This window comes from Lissotriton helveticus, chromosome 2_1 (genome assembly GCF_964261635.1).
Source record: "Lissotriton helveticus chromosome 2_1, aLisHel1.1, whole genome shotgun sequence".
In the NCBI taxonomy this organism is placed as follows: Eukaryota; Metazoa; Chordata; class Amphibia; order Caudata; family Salamandridae; genus Lissotriton; species Lissotriton helveticus.
The window spans coordinates 2,029,210,793-2,029,225,161 of record NC_136059.1 but is presented as its reverse complement, the minus strand read 5'-3'; the positions used below and the strand labels follow the sequence as shown (position 1 = coordinate 2,029,225,161).

Below are 14,369 nucleotides of genomic sequence, written 5' to 3'. Positions count from 1 at the left end.
ATTAGACAGCTGTTCACTCAAGGTGGTGGAGAAGGATGGCATAGGCTGGGGAGGCCGGTATAAAAGGAGGAGGGTAAGGGCGCCGGTGTCAGTTTCCACGCTGATAAGTAAGTTATCCACCTCGGGGAGGGGGAGGGAATGGGAGTCATTCTGACTGAAACCCGGGATAGTGGCTGAAAGATCTGAATCGGAGCCTGAATATCCCAGACTCGCTGCTCGGGAGGATAAACCCGAACTGTCGTTTCATTTCCAGAACCACTCCGATAAAAGATCTTCTGAGAGGGAATCAGGTGTGACTTTAAAACGTTAAGTGAACCCCAGCGAATGCAGGAGGTCCGTCGAGTCTGGAGGTGGGAGACTATTGCCTGGGGCGAGCCCTTCTAGCCAGTCAAGATAGGGGAACACTAATAATAATAAATAATAAATCCACATTTGTAAAGCGCACAATCACCCGCAAGGGTCTCTAGGCGCTGGGGGCCGTTGGGAAGATTAAGCAAGCTATTGCCCAGAGTCACATGGTGCTGGGCTAACCTGCCACCGGCGCCGGGGATCGAACCGTGATCCCCAGATTCCAGCGTCAGTCGCCCTGGCCGCGGCGCCACACCTCTTCCACTAGAACCCCAGATCTGCGCAGATACCACCACCATCACTTTTGTGATCATCCGAGGGGCGCTGGGAAGGCCAAAGGGGAGCATGGTAAACAAAGTGCTTGTGGCCTCCTGTGAACCGTAGGTAACGCCGGTTGGCCGGGGATTTGAAAATAAGCGTCCTGCAAGTCCAATGCTACCATCCCAGTCTCTTGGGTCGAGGGCAGAGAGGACCTGAGCCAGTGTCCACATTAACTTCTCCTTCCGGAGGAAGCGGTTGACGTTCCTGAGATCCACCAGAAAGTAGTGGGAATAGCAACCACAACCTACTTCTAGGACAGGAACTCGCTCTGTGGCTCCCTTAGCCAAGAGAGCTGTAACTTCTTGCTTGGAGAAGGGCCAGGTGACCGTCCGACATGCAATTGGTCTGAGGTGGCATTGACTGAGGGGTAGTCTTGAAGGGGAGGGAGTAGCTCCTTCGGACTATCGGCAAAACCCACTTGTCCAGCGTGATGTTAAGCCAGTGGGGGAGGTGATGGCGAATCCTGCCGCCCACTGGCGATTGATGGGCCTGAAAGGCTGGACTAGGAGGGTTTGGAGGCTGCTGTCGAGGAGGTGCAGGTGGACTGGCCTGCCCGCTGGCATCTTGACCCACGGCAGAGAGATCCACGTCGAGGCTGGACACCTTGTGCAGGCCTGTGGCTCTGGGCGGAACGTGGCTGGGCATCCCTTCTGTAGCCACGAAAGGGACGAAAAGCAGACTGCACTGGGCATGAGGTGGAAGCAAGGCCTAAGGATCTGGCCGTAGCCCTAGAATCCTTAAAGCACTCAAGCACGTTGTCTGCCTTGTCCCCAAACAGGCGACGGTCATCAAAGGGCATGTCGAAAAGCATTGCTCGGACATAACCTGAGAAGCCAGTGGACCTCAACCAGGAATAGCGTCTCAGTGCTACCGACGTGGAAGTTTTGCTGCCAAGTGAGTCTGTGGTGTCCAGCCCACACCGGCTAGCGAATTTCACTGATTCTCTCCCTTTGGCAACAGCACAGGAGCGCACGGCAAGGGCCTTCTCCGGGCACTGTGGCAGCACCTGCGCAACAGTGTCCCACACAGAGTAGGAGTAACGTCCCAATAGACATGTCGTGTTCATCGACCGCAGTTCCAAGCTGGGGGAAGAAAACATCTTCCCAAGGTGGTCCAGCTTCTTGGATTCCCTATCAGGTGGTTTGTTAGGAAATGCGCCTTTGGAGGTTGAGGCTTCAACTACCAAGCTCTCTGGGGTAGAATGGGGTCGCCCGGGCCGTGGCGTCAGGGGGGGGTCATCCTGTCCACAGGAGCCCCTGTGTTGGGCTTGGACCAAGTGCTGAAAAGGATGTTCGTAAGGGCCTCATTGAACAGCAGCAGGGGCTCCGAAGAGGCCGCTGCCGGCTGAAGCACCTCGGTCAGAAGGTTAGTACAGACCGCCACCATAGGAAGCTCGAAATTTAGGGCCTCGTCTGCCCTACGCAATACCACTGCATAAGACACACCATCCTCCATCTCCACGGTAGGGGGAGAAAGCATGCTTCGGTCTGGGGAGGTGTCCAGACCACTGAACTCATCTGGTTCCTCTAACTGGTCTGCAAGAGGGTCCACAGACCCCTCCCATTCTTCCTTACCCTCTCCTGGTAGCCACTCAGGGTGGTAGGAAATGTCAGGGGAGACTAAGGGTACAAAAGTACTGGTTGGCGCCGTTCCCGACGGTCTGGCTCAGTGTCCTCAACGAGGGGGAGGTAGGGGCTGATGCCGGCTAGGGACACAACTGGTGTTGGAGGCGGCGGGGTGTTGTCACTAGATTCGACGCCGGAGGAGGTATCACGAGGTCGACCGGTGCCAATCTGGATCCAGGCCTGGATTCTTGGGGGGCCCTGCGGCGCCGAACCTGCAGGCATCGAAGGCCTAGAGCCTCCAACAGAGTCCACGGGGCCCGAGGGTGCGCCAGTGATGTCAGGCTGCCCAAAGATGGGTTGCAAGGCTTCGTGAAAGCTTCGAAGCTGGGCAGGGCTTGCTCCGGCTCCCGGAAAGGGAGGGCTGGAGTCGACCCAACAGGCTCTGCGGGCAAAGCCTGACTACCTTCCGCTTCCCGCGTCTGCTGACGGACGGGGACAACGCATAGAGCGACTATGCTGCTTCGCTTTCTTGTGCTTCAACCTACCCATAGATGAAGACTTGGATGGCGAGCGGTGGTGGTTCAACAAACTGTCCCGTAACCTCCCTCTCGACCTTGAACGGCACGGAGCGGACTGCCAGGCCTCGAAGACTTTGGGGTCATGGCCCGCCAGTCGGAGCCCCATTTTCGGGTCGTGGTCGAGCTCCAGACACCATAGGTACACTAGGTGCAGGGTCTTGACCATCCTCAATTTGTGACAGGAGTCACAAGTCTTGAAGCTGATCCGACGTGCCATTCCTCCGTGCACCAGGAGTCTTATCGACTCAAAAAAGGTGTCAACAAAAGTCACAAAAACTGAGTAAAAAAGTGACTCGTTGCCGCTCTCTCCAGGTCTGTACTGGCTGGCGATGAAAAAGAAAGAATCTAAGTAGATACCGCAACCGCGACGCCAACGACTAACATGAAGTCAACCGACTCCTCCTATCGACGTGCAGGGGTACTGCTGAAGAAAAAATTCTCCGGATCCAGTCTGACGCCTGGGGGTAATTCTAAGGTGAGCAATCCATAACTAATTGTCTTTCAGATTTGTAACTATAACCACTTTTTAAAATGTGAATATCTAACGTTTTAAAACCTATATTTAGGTGTTATATTCAAAGCTAACCATAGCTTCACTTTGACCTTTTTATTTTAAGGTGCATTTTCTTTTGATGTTATACCACATCCCTCATTTTCTTGTGGCTAACCTCTGTGGAGCACCAGGTTCTGTGCCAAACTCACCTTGAGAACAAGTTTCTGGAGTGTGAGGTCTGGCACATTGGACCCCCCCCCCCCCCCCCCCCCCCCCATCCTTGTGGTTTGCAACCCCAAATATGCCTAAATGGCCTGTAAACACAAAACCACAGCAAGTTTCATGGGCCTCTGCTGGACCTTCAGTGGAGTCTGAAAACCTGGTTCTGGGTACACCAATCCTGTTCCCCATTATGGCTTCATTCATTAGCTTTTCTAAGGTCAGAGATTGAACTCTGTGAATTAACCGTCCAGATATCTGTATAACTTAACCTTCTGTGTGCAGATCGAAACTATTTGAAAACGCTAATATCTTAAGCTACAGAACAGAAGTACACCTAACCAAGTAAAGGCAGTTCCTCAAGTAAAGTTCTACCTTCATGCCAAGTTAATTGTGATTTCATTCGGCAGTTTTTTTTCTTGCATTGGACTGCAAAGATTCCCATGGGATTTAAAATGGCAAATGTCGTATTTTTGGCAAACTCTCCAATTTAGTGGCGCCCAAGGTAGAAAATTTTTTTTTATTTGAAAGTTTGGAGCAGATTCATTGAACAGTGCCAACGTTAAGAAAATTAAATGGTTACTTACATGTAGGAGTAGTATTTCAGCTTTCTGAATTACTGCTACATATAAGTAGCCATTTCATTTTGCAGTGTTTATCTTTTCAAATTGGCATGCTGTGCATTGATAATATAGCGATGATTCATTGTCCTGTGGAGGTAAACAAAATACCAGCTAAATGGTAAAAGCTGCATCTCGGCTGGAACTAAAAAAACACTAGACCTGGCTCAAATGCGAGAGACTAATGGGATGTCTTATTCTGGATCTGCAGACGCAAAATATATACCATATTCTCTGGCAAGCCATGCAATTGAAACCTCTTTGTAATCCTAGTAATGACATGTGAGATCATGTTTTCGCAATGCCAATAAAGATGTTGAATTTAAATATGCAGGATTGTTTTACACAAAGTTGGTAAACGTTTTGACTTTCTTTTTTTTTTTTTTTTTTTTGCAGCCATCAGCGCTGAACTAATTCGAGTCAAGCAGAAAATGAAGGAGCAGAAGGAAAAAGAAAGGGCCGTATACGTTAAAATGTTTGCTTCGTAGTGGAAAATGTGAATTTTGTTTTTGACTATTACGCACTGGTTGCCTGTGGCAGAGGCCTTCAAAGCAGCTGATAGCAGATGGCTTCAACCTACCTTTTGTCATTAGTTTGTCACAGTACACCAAAAAATCCTGTTTAAGAATATATAGATACTGTTGTGTTAACAGTCACAATGTTTACAACTTACAAACTCAGTCTCTTTTCCCCCACACCTCTTAGTAAAACAGGACTGTTATGAAATTAATGTGATTTCCTTTTATGATTTTAAGTAGTTTTATTTATAGTTTGACCATTTTAAATGCAGACCATGTATTCATGTTACTGTACACTGGTTATGTTTTCGTAACACTGTCAGTAATTGGAAAATGAATAAAAAAAATACAGTACATCTTTAAAGGTAGTTTATTTCAGTACAAACTTACATTGAGTTTGAATGTATTCACCCAAAACATTAATTTCCGAGGCTTCACTTACAACAACCTAGCACCTGCAATTTGTAAATAGCGGTCACGTTTAATTAAAAAAAATAATACATATGTTTACCATCACAATTTAAACTGTACAGACCCCAGTCCATTCATGGACTGAAAGTTTATTTACAGCACTACAGAGTCATTAAAGGCAGAATGTTGGAACAAGGCCCAACTACTTGAAGGTATCCGCTGTCTTACCACCATCTTTCCATAGTTCACATGCCGTTATAAGCAGGACCCCCACCACCTTCAGGAACTACCCAGTTAATATTTTGGCTGGGATCTTTAATGTCGCATGTCTTGCAGTGAACACAGTTCTGGGCGTTAATTTGTAACCGTGACCCTTCACCAGATTCTAAAGGCACATATTCGTACACACCTGTGGAGGAAGGAAGAGGAGTTATTTATTTCATATATACATTTATATTGTGGCCATATGTTTTAAACCAGTGACCAAAACTAACAAGTTACGTACTTTCGGTAACACCTTTTCTGCTAGAGACGTTTTTATCCAATTCCTCACCATGTGAATTTCCCCAGGTGCTAGACTTGGATCTGCAAACTTTCATAGCAATTCCCTTGCACCCAATAATATTCGAAGTTATTGGCTAATAAAATCAGAACTAGCAACCATTTGGTGGAGATCAGACATATATATATATATAGTGCAAACAAGACCCCTAGGGTAGCACAGCGCTTCATATATTTACACAGGTAAACAGATGGTGTAGAGTAGTAACTTAAGAAAAAGTACAATAATGGATAGGACCAATCAAATAGCTCATCTGAATGGAGGGCATGTAGGTAAAGTCATTGTAGTCTTAAGATCTGGTCAAGATGGATACAGACGCTGGAAGAGTATGAATTGAAGTTGTTGCTTAAGAATGACATGCAGGATTCGTCCTGCTAGTAGGAGTGATGTAGTGCCAAACTTTGGAACCACTTTCCATGAAAGATTATTTCAGAGCGGTTTTTTTATACAGTGTTTCAAGTAGGAGGGAGTTACTGCTCCCTAGGCAACAGGAGCCTCCTGACATGACTAGTTTATGTCTCCGTTAGTTTCATTTCCTACCATTTAGCGTCTTGTGAACAATGCAGGACAGCTTGAAAATTGTACTGGCTTCTACAAGGAACACATTTAAAGTGATTATGACTGGGAGATCTGATCTGAACTGGAGGTGCCTCATACCAGTTAAACTAAAGCATTGACAGCTGCTTTTAGAAGAGTCTAGTGGATTGGATTACGCCAGACAGAAAGGAGTTTCCATAGTAAAACCTCAAAAGTGCTAGCAACTAAAATCATCAGCGGGGATTAAAACCTTTCTCCTGTGAGGAGTCTAATTGGGTAAATTGCTCCTTTGGACGAGGGTTTGTGCAAGTGCAGATTTAGATTCTTGCCCAGGATAAAGGCCAACGATTTGGCACTCTGCAATCGAGGGTTTTGCAGTTTTGAGTCATGGAACCAGACTTGCGCTGGCAGGTCATTATGGAGCAGGGAGTAGAATGAATTCAGTTTGCAGGGGATTTGAGGATGGTGAAGTGTTAGCGAAGCTTGAATGCCTCTACGGATTTCTGACCGATCTGGTATGCCCTATGGAAAAACAACTTTCAAACACAGCGGAGTTCCATCATCATACACATGCAAGGATAATTTAGCTGGTCTTGGGAGGCAGCTGATTGGCTCCTTGTTTAGACTGAAATGTCTAGGAGAAAATGTATCCTATTAGGGACGCCTTGCTGATGTTGCAAGGGACTGGAGACAGAATTGCTATTTTGACTTATTATGAACAATTAACTAGATATGATTTAAGCCATCGAAGGATTGTGCCACCGATTTCCCCCATCTGGTGTTCTATCAATTGAAATAAGGAGGCATGACTGAATGTGTTTAATGTTGTGTTGCTGACCGATCAAGAGGCACAATTCACCCTAGTGTAGTAGGCACATTGCATCATTCCGTATTTATAATCTAAAGCCTGACTAAGTCATAAAGCAGACTGTTTAGCTGTTTCTCAACACTGCTGTCAAGGACTTTAGAAATGAGTTATGAGGCAGAAGTTGTGGTCTTCCAGACATACCCCTTTTTTCGGTGAGGGGGAGTGGTGGTAACTTGACCAGTATTCAGCCAGTCAGAGACTAGCCCTTGAGTCAGTAAGATATTGGTTGTCCTTGTCATGAAGGATCATTGCATGTTTTTCAAAAGTTTAGCAGGATGACTTCAGCTAATTCTGAGAATGGTTTGATATTCATATGAGCAATGCTTGGATGGTTAGGCACTCATTGAAAGATTAGCATGTTTCTGGTTTAGGGATCCCATGAGGAGACCTGGCTTAGGAGAGAAACGGAAATCGCAATGTTTTTTGGTGAGGGAATTTCAAGTGTGCCTGTGAGGTCGGTATGATTATCTAAGGTAGAAAAGCTTTTACAGTTTTTGGCTGCTGTTCTCCTTGTGCCTCAATGATCTGTTTTTGGTATCCCTGGCATTTAATGCACTGAAATCTAGGCTTTTGTTTAGAGCGGATTTCAGCACCACATTCATCCAACAGCTCTAAGTGATTTCCGTTCTTGTAATTGTTTACCACTGGGTGGACCTTGCCTATGGAACTTTAGGAGGCAAGTTCTTCTGCTATTTCTGTCATGACAGAATTGTGTTGATACATGATCATTCTAGTTTCCAACTCTGCTGGGATAACAAATAGTGATAACTAAACTCACACAGGTGAAAATCCTAAAGTTGGGTCCGAGGGGGGGAGGGTGGGGGGAAGGTAGCAAACTGATCACGCTGACCAGCAACTTGGAACTTAATGAACAACTGATGGCAAAACTTTGCTGGGATATAGAAATATATATTTAAAGGTCAGGTAAACGGAGTCTTGAAGTTGGAGGGGTTTTGACACCTGCTCAATTTCTTGAATCTGTCCTGCAGAATTTCCTTACAAAATCCAAGATCAGAATGTAAGCAGTATGATCTGGATATTCAAATGACAAGGTTGTGCTAGAGAATGATGGAGAAGAGGTAGCTATATTCGATAATCTGGAGGACTAAAAGAAATCATGCAGTGCAGTAAAAAAAAGTTGCTACGTGAAGGGGGGGCGGAGCCTGACAGAGCAGCAAGATGATCGCTCTCTAGAGAGGGTCTGCCAGCCGTTATAAAGATTGGCATTAACCCTGCTTCCATGGGCGATCTAATCCTACCTGCACCTACTTCTGCTTTCTTCACACTATCTGGTCTGCCTTGTTCCTGCTGGGGCCCAACCGGGGGACAGAACAGATGCACAGGGACTGATCCCAGGAACAGCCTAGTAGACTGCTGTGCGGCACAGCGCTGCATCTGCGTAGTATGCTTTCTCCCTGCTGCCTGTCTGAGAGACGGCAGGCAACTACCAGACCCTAATCGGGCTGTCTAGAACCGCAGAGCAGCGGACCACTGCCTGCTGGCTTAATCAGAGCATTGACTGCACGGGCTCGCCTCTGTAACCGAGGAGTGCCCCATCGCTGGCGCTTCAAATGGGCTGCCCGGGCCTGCGGCGGTAGTCAGGGGCTTTACATTTGCCCCCGAGGAGAGTGGGTTGAGGCCTGGCTGGGCCCAATTGACTAGGGACACACCACCTGCACATGCGCGGGGGCGCCTCTGTGCTTTGATTCGCCACCTGCCCACAGGGTGGTATGACTATGTGTGCTGCTTCATGCGCAGCCCGGGACTTTTGGCCTCATGTCTTTTTGGGCCTCACCCCATGCCCTCTAGGACACTCCTGCACGGCATCGGAGATACTACAAGGTTCTTTAAAGTGGTCATAGCACACATGGTGTGGCCTATTCCAGACAGTGCATGCCAGTCGATATCCTGCACAAGAAGACCAACAAGGCGGCACAGATGGACAAGACTACCTACAAGAAATCCTAATATTTCAAGTCCAGTCTCCGGAGTATTGACACCAAACTAGACACCTTTGCGAATTGCCCTAATCGAATGAAGGGAAGGGTCCACAAACACGACAACAGATTATACAATCTAGAAACCAGGGTCTCTGCGGTTGAAGATGGCCTGGCCACATCCAGTGTACAACTCCTAAGCATGGATAGGGTCCTAGAAATCATTAAAGCCAACAACTAAGACTTTGAGGCGTGACCAAGCCGCAATAACATCCGTATTATAGGCGTGCCAGAATCTACAAACAGAATGGAGGACGACTTGGAGACCATGCTCCATGATCTCTTGGAAAGTACCTCTCAGTATTCATCGTGGAGAGAGCCAACAGTACACTGGTACCCAGACCACCCAGAGACCCATTGTGGCCTGCCTGCTCAATTAGAAGGATCAGGATGCAGTACTGTGCCACGCCCAGAGCAAAAGGACACGCACTTCCACGGAAACACGCTGTCGTTTTACCTGGACAGTACCCCCCTCCCTGCAGGTGGCGCACAGTTACTCCCTGCCAAATAGCTACTACAGAAGATTGATGTCACCTTCGCCCTGCAGTACCCCTCTAAACCGTGCATCACACATGATGGCAAAACACATCACTTAACAGATCCGAAGGCCGCTCTGAAATTTGCCAAGCTTCATAATGAAGGAACATGGCTCGAGCCACCCGTCGCCATGTACCGAGGAAGGGGGGTACCATAGACTACATCAAATAGAGCAGTCAGTTTCGTTAAAATGACTGATTGCAGCCTCCTCATTTCATATTCCTTCTGTGCACTAAGTGTTGTCCTTTCTTTGGATCCCTTTTGGATACTGACCGACCTGATAGTTAGGGCGTCCTTTCTTATTCAGTTGCTGGACCATGGAATGACTCACTGAGCATATTTGCCCACTGAGCATATTTGCCCCATCAGCCACTTGGTCTACTTCAGACTGGGAACTTGGCTTGACTCCGCCTCCAAGGAAGATTCCTCTACAAGAAGTTGTACATGGGTTTGGGAGGGGGGGGGGGCTTATGCATTCTGCATTGTTTGGGTGAGGAAGTAGGAGGGGTGGATTATTGAGCTAATGTTTAATCTGGTTTGCTGTAGTGCTGTTTGCACTAGGGCTGCATGTGCTGCGATGACACTCTAGTGTCACACTGCACAGTTGAACTCTCTCCCATCCAATCTTTGTAGCACAATGAACGTTGAAGTTTCACCTATGCATCCGTTCTCTCAACTTTCATAGTGTCATGACCGCTATAATTCAATTCCTCACATGGAATGAGGGGACTCAACAACAGACATAAAGCAAGGCTATTCTACTCCTAAATTACAAGTTGCCAGATATATGCTTCCTCCAAGAATTTCATCTCACAATCTTAACTGCTTCTCGCTTAAAAGCAGGCAGGTGCACAGACACACAGCCCATTGTATTCCAATTATGCATGCAGGACTGCCATCCTGATATGAAGGGATATTCAAAGGCACTCAACACACATTGTAAATGACGCAGAAGGTAGATTCTTTGTAAATGACACACAAGGTAGGCTCACAATTGTGGCTGGCGTTCTACACCAACACTCAGACTATGGGCCCCAACCTTGACAGTCCAGATTTTGTTTTGTGCCGGTAAGGCGCCGCATTACAGACATGGGGCTGAGCACAATTATGTGGGTGGGGGCTTTAATATCATATTAGACCCGGTACAGGACCGCTCGGGCACACAGCCACACACTATTATGACCGAGGATTCCCTTGTAGAGGCCTTAAAGCAATTAGAACATGTCTGGCGACACTGAAGGACAGTCTCCGAACACTAGAATTAGACAATCCTGCGTCTCAGTCCCCCTCTACCATGGCTCATTTCCTGGAAGTACTGAGCGAATATAATGGCGAGGCGGTGCGGGAGCTGAGCTTCCTCACTCGTGACGTGTAGATACGGTGAAGGGGGGTGACGCGGGAGGACTCTTGCACACATGCTCCGGTGACTCCACGCCTCTGAATATGTAATTGAACTTCTTGACGAGCAGCAAGAGTGGCACACTGCAGCCGAGGCCCTACTTCGCATTATGGACTCATATTATGTCAACCTCTATAGTACTACTGTCTCTCCAAGCACGACCAAGATTCAAAACTACTTGGACGCATTACAGTTGCTCTGGCTTGACCACTCACTCCACAAGCTTCTTGGCTCACTCTTTACTAAGGAGGAGATCTTGCGGGTCATACAGGGGCTAACTGGCAATAAGGAGCCATGCCTAGATGGTCTGACTTCTTCCTTCTATAAAGAATTAGATCCTTTATTGATGCCACACCTACAAGCCATATTTAAGGCCTCTGCTGGCGAGCTTCCTCCATCCCTCCATGAGGCTCTCATTATCCTCAAGCCTGACAAACCAGCTAACTGCTGTGATTCATTCCAGCCATTATCAACTTGATATGATTCTTGCCAATCATCTACTCTCACTTTTCCCCAATATAGTGTGCCTGGACCAATCAGGGTTTGTCCTGGGCCGCTCTACTGCGCACCACCTTCTGTGATACACTGGAGGTGCTGCCAAAAGTGAATAGCATCCGGGAGAGGCTCAGAAAGGTCTTGTTATTGGGAGCATAGATAGAGCCAAGCACCAGTGTTTTATCCATGAAGCAAAGGTTTGTGAAGATCCAGCGACTTAGTCCGTACAGGGCTTAAAGACTTTGCAAGAGAGTTTCTGGCAGAGCAGAATCGTTATGCCACATTTTTTGGTGCGGGTGCGCCAGCAGAACCCAGTTGTCCACTACTACTAATCACCCTGCCCACACAATCCTGTTTCAGTTTCAAGGATTCTTCAGGAGAGAAGTGAGTCTCTTTAAGTGCAACATCAGCCCACTGCGTCCAGAGACAATGCAGTACATTTTTGTGCTTAATATGTGGGTCATGCCATTTGCAAACCAGCTTGGCAGGAGAGAAAGAGTACGAGAGAAAGGATAGCCCCCTCCAACTGTGGCCAACAGCATCTGGCATACACCAAGGGGGTGGAGAAGATGAGATGAAACTTGGAAGGGGAGGACGAGAGATAGAGGGGGCGGGGACAATGGAATGGTAAAGGGCCTGTGATATAAATACGTCCTCCGCATGCTATCCCCGAGTCCCTAGGATACTCCTATTGGGGTTTAAGGCTGACCTGTGGTCTTACATCCGGAATGGTCACCGACCTGATGGAGAGCTTCCAAACTGTGGGCAGATTGCACCTCCCACACTTGTCATTTCATAGCCAAGCCATTCACCTCAGTGGAGACCCCGGCATGGGTGTGTATTGAACACCTCACTGAACCCCCACCTTGTTTATCACCACCATGCTACATGGGACCCATACACCCTTCCTGGTGAGGAAATAGGGTTCTTGCGACCACATCATGGGAAGAGACCCCCCCCCCCAGACTCGTGGGCATCTACCTGCGACTCCATAGTCAAGCACCGGTGTGGCACAACACTGCTATTCATATTGCTGGTGCCCTGTTTGCGTGGATTTTATGGTATACAAAGGGGCTGCACCACACTGATCACTTCATCATTAAGCGCACATTCAACCAGTTTTCTGCGTTTTGGGCAGAATATGCATTCTCCCAGTACAATTATTGGAAGCACCAACAGCTGTCTCATTGTCCAGTCTTCCCCCTACTGCAATATTTACGTCTTTGGGGCAAGTGTTAAGGGTTTGTCTCTGGCATCTATGGGATACTCGAGAGTATTCACTCTAGCCTTACACATTCCCAGGTGCACACTAAATGGGCAAATAATCCTTGGCAGGGAGGACTGGGTGTGACTGGTACAGACCCATGCCAGGGTCCTTCCAGCATACCGCCTCGATTTCCTATATTTCAAGGTCTTTCACAAGGTGTATTGGACTCCAAGGTAACTGTCAGGCAAAGCTTTTACCCAATAGCCACTGTTGGCGGTGCTCGGTAGGAAATTATGACATACACCACATCCTCTGGAGTTGCTGAGCTATCCAATCCTAATGGACGGCAGTGTGGGCACACCTATAGAGGTTGCACCACCATGTACGTCCCTCTGCCCACCTGGCACTCCTCTACGATACTACAGATGGCCCGACGTGGATATTCACACTCAACGGTGGCTTGCCAAAGTGCTGGCAGTAGCCGAACTCTGTAAACCCCCCTCGGGCATGTTTCTGCTGTCTTTGTCACAGGGTTGGTCCTGAGTCCCTTGTGTTTGCAGGGGTATCGACCATCTTACTGCATGGTTTTCCTGCTCATTTCCACCTACTATCACCAATGGCTATCGACCCTCTTCCCATTGAATGCAGATAACCCGCCATGAACACTAGACTCCTCTGTCCAATGCCCACAGTCTCTGCGGGGATGATGCTGGCTGCGCAGGGCTTGTGCTCCCCAAGTTGGTAGCAGCCATCAGAGTGGGTGCGTTCACCACCGGGCTCCTTTGAGATCAACTAATGTGCACTGGATTGTCTTGAATGTAGGAGACTGCACTTGGTACTCTGATTTAGTGCTCTCTTTGATGGTTTATATTGTTATTACTCAAAATGATGGTAGTAGCCGTTTACTGCACTCTTGTTCACAGGTTACCAACCAGTGCAGTAGACTACTGGGTTTATCCCTGTACATGTTCTCTATCTGCACTCTTGGGGGACTTCCTTGGTGCCCCCGCTTCTTAGGTCTCCTAGCTCCCCCTTACTTATAGCCCTGCTTTGCCTCCTCAATTCTTCCGCCCCCCCCCCCTAATTTGCCTAATGGACATCCAGAGGAGCAGCTGTTACATCACCCAGGGAGAGTTACAGTGACACCTAAATGCTTAGTGCCCACCTCAGTTATGCTTCCGGCGTTAGCGCATTCGTTGTTCATACTTTTCAGGGACTCCTGTTTGCTGTGTGTCCTCCCCTCTCAATTCTGTTTCCTCCTTTTATTCCTGCATTGTCTGGCATAGTTATTTGCATTGTATTTCTGTCAATTAATATCATAAAACAAATAAAGGTTGCAGGGGAAGTTACACTTTTTTGAGACTCCAGAAGAAGTGTGGGAATGGTTAGAGATCAGGGGAGATGCGATGCCCCCGCACATGGCACACTATTCACAAACCATGTGGGGTACTTATGCTAAGTGTCTCGTTGCTACAGTCTGTCTGGGGATGACTAAGTAAAAGAAAGTCCCTCTGGGAGAACAGAGGGTCACTGTCAATGAGGATGCCATCATGAAGCTCAGCACTGTGGAGACACAAGGAACTATGCAGATTTATCACCGGTAACAGAGGGAGCGGTCACTAGGACTCTGAGCTCCACACTGGACTTTGCCGGACACTCTGGCTGCTCTGTAACTAGGGTGTGATGATGATGCC

The 14,369-nt window shown here is 47.8% G+C and overlaps 2 protein-coding genes across 2 annotated transcripts in view; one reads left to right on the top strand and one right to left on the bottom strand.

The window, feature by feature from the left end:
* Positions 1-5,018, top strand: part of PPID (peptidylprolyl isomerase D) — a 103,850-nt gene extending 98,832 nt beyond the window's left edge. Inside the window, exon 10 of the mRNA XM_078676995.1 lies at positions 4,541-5,018. Coding sequence (XP_078533121.1) covers positions 4,541-4,632 — 92 coding nt within the window. The 3' untranslated portion in view covers positions 4,633-5,018. The remainder of the gene's footprint in view (positions 1-4,540) is intronic.
* ETFDH (electron transfer flavoprotein dehydrogenase) overlaps positions 5,017-14,369 on the bottom strand; it is a 543,836-nt gene continuing 534,483 nt past the window's right edge. Inside the window, exon 13 of the mRNA XM_078676994.1 lies at positions 5,017-5,482. Within this exon, the coding sequence (XP_078533120.1) occupies positions 5,319-5,482 (164 nt within the window). The 3' untranslated portion in view covers positions 5,017-5,318. The remainder of the gene's footprint in view (positions 5,483-14,369) is intronic.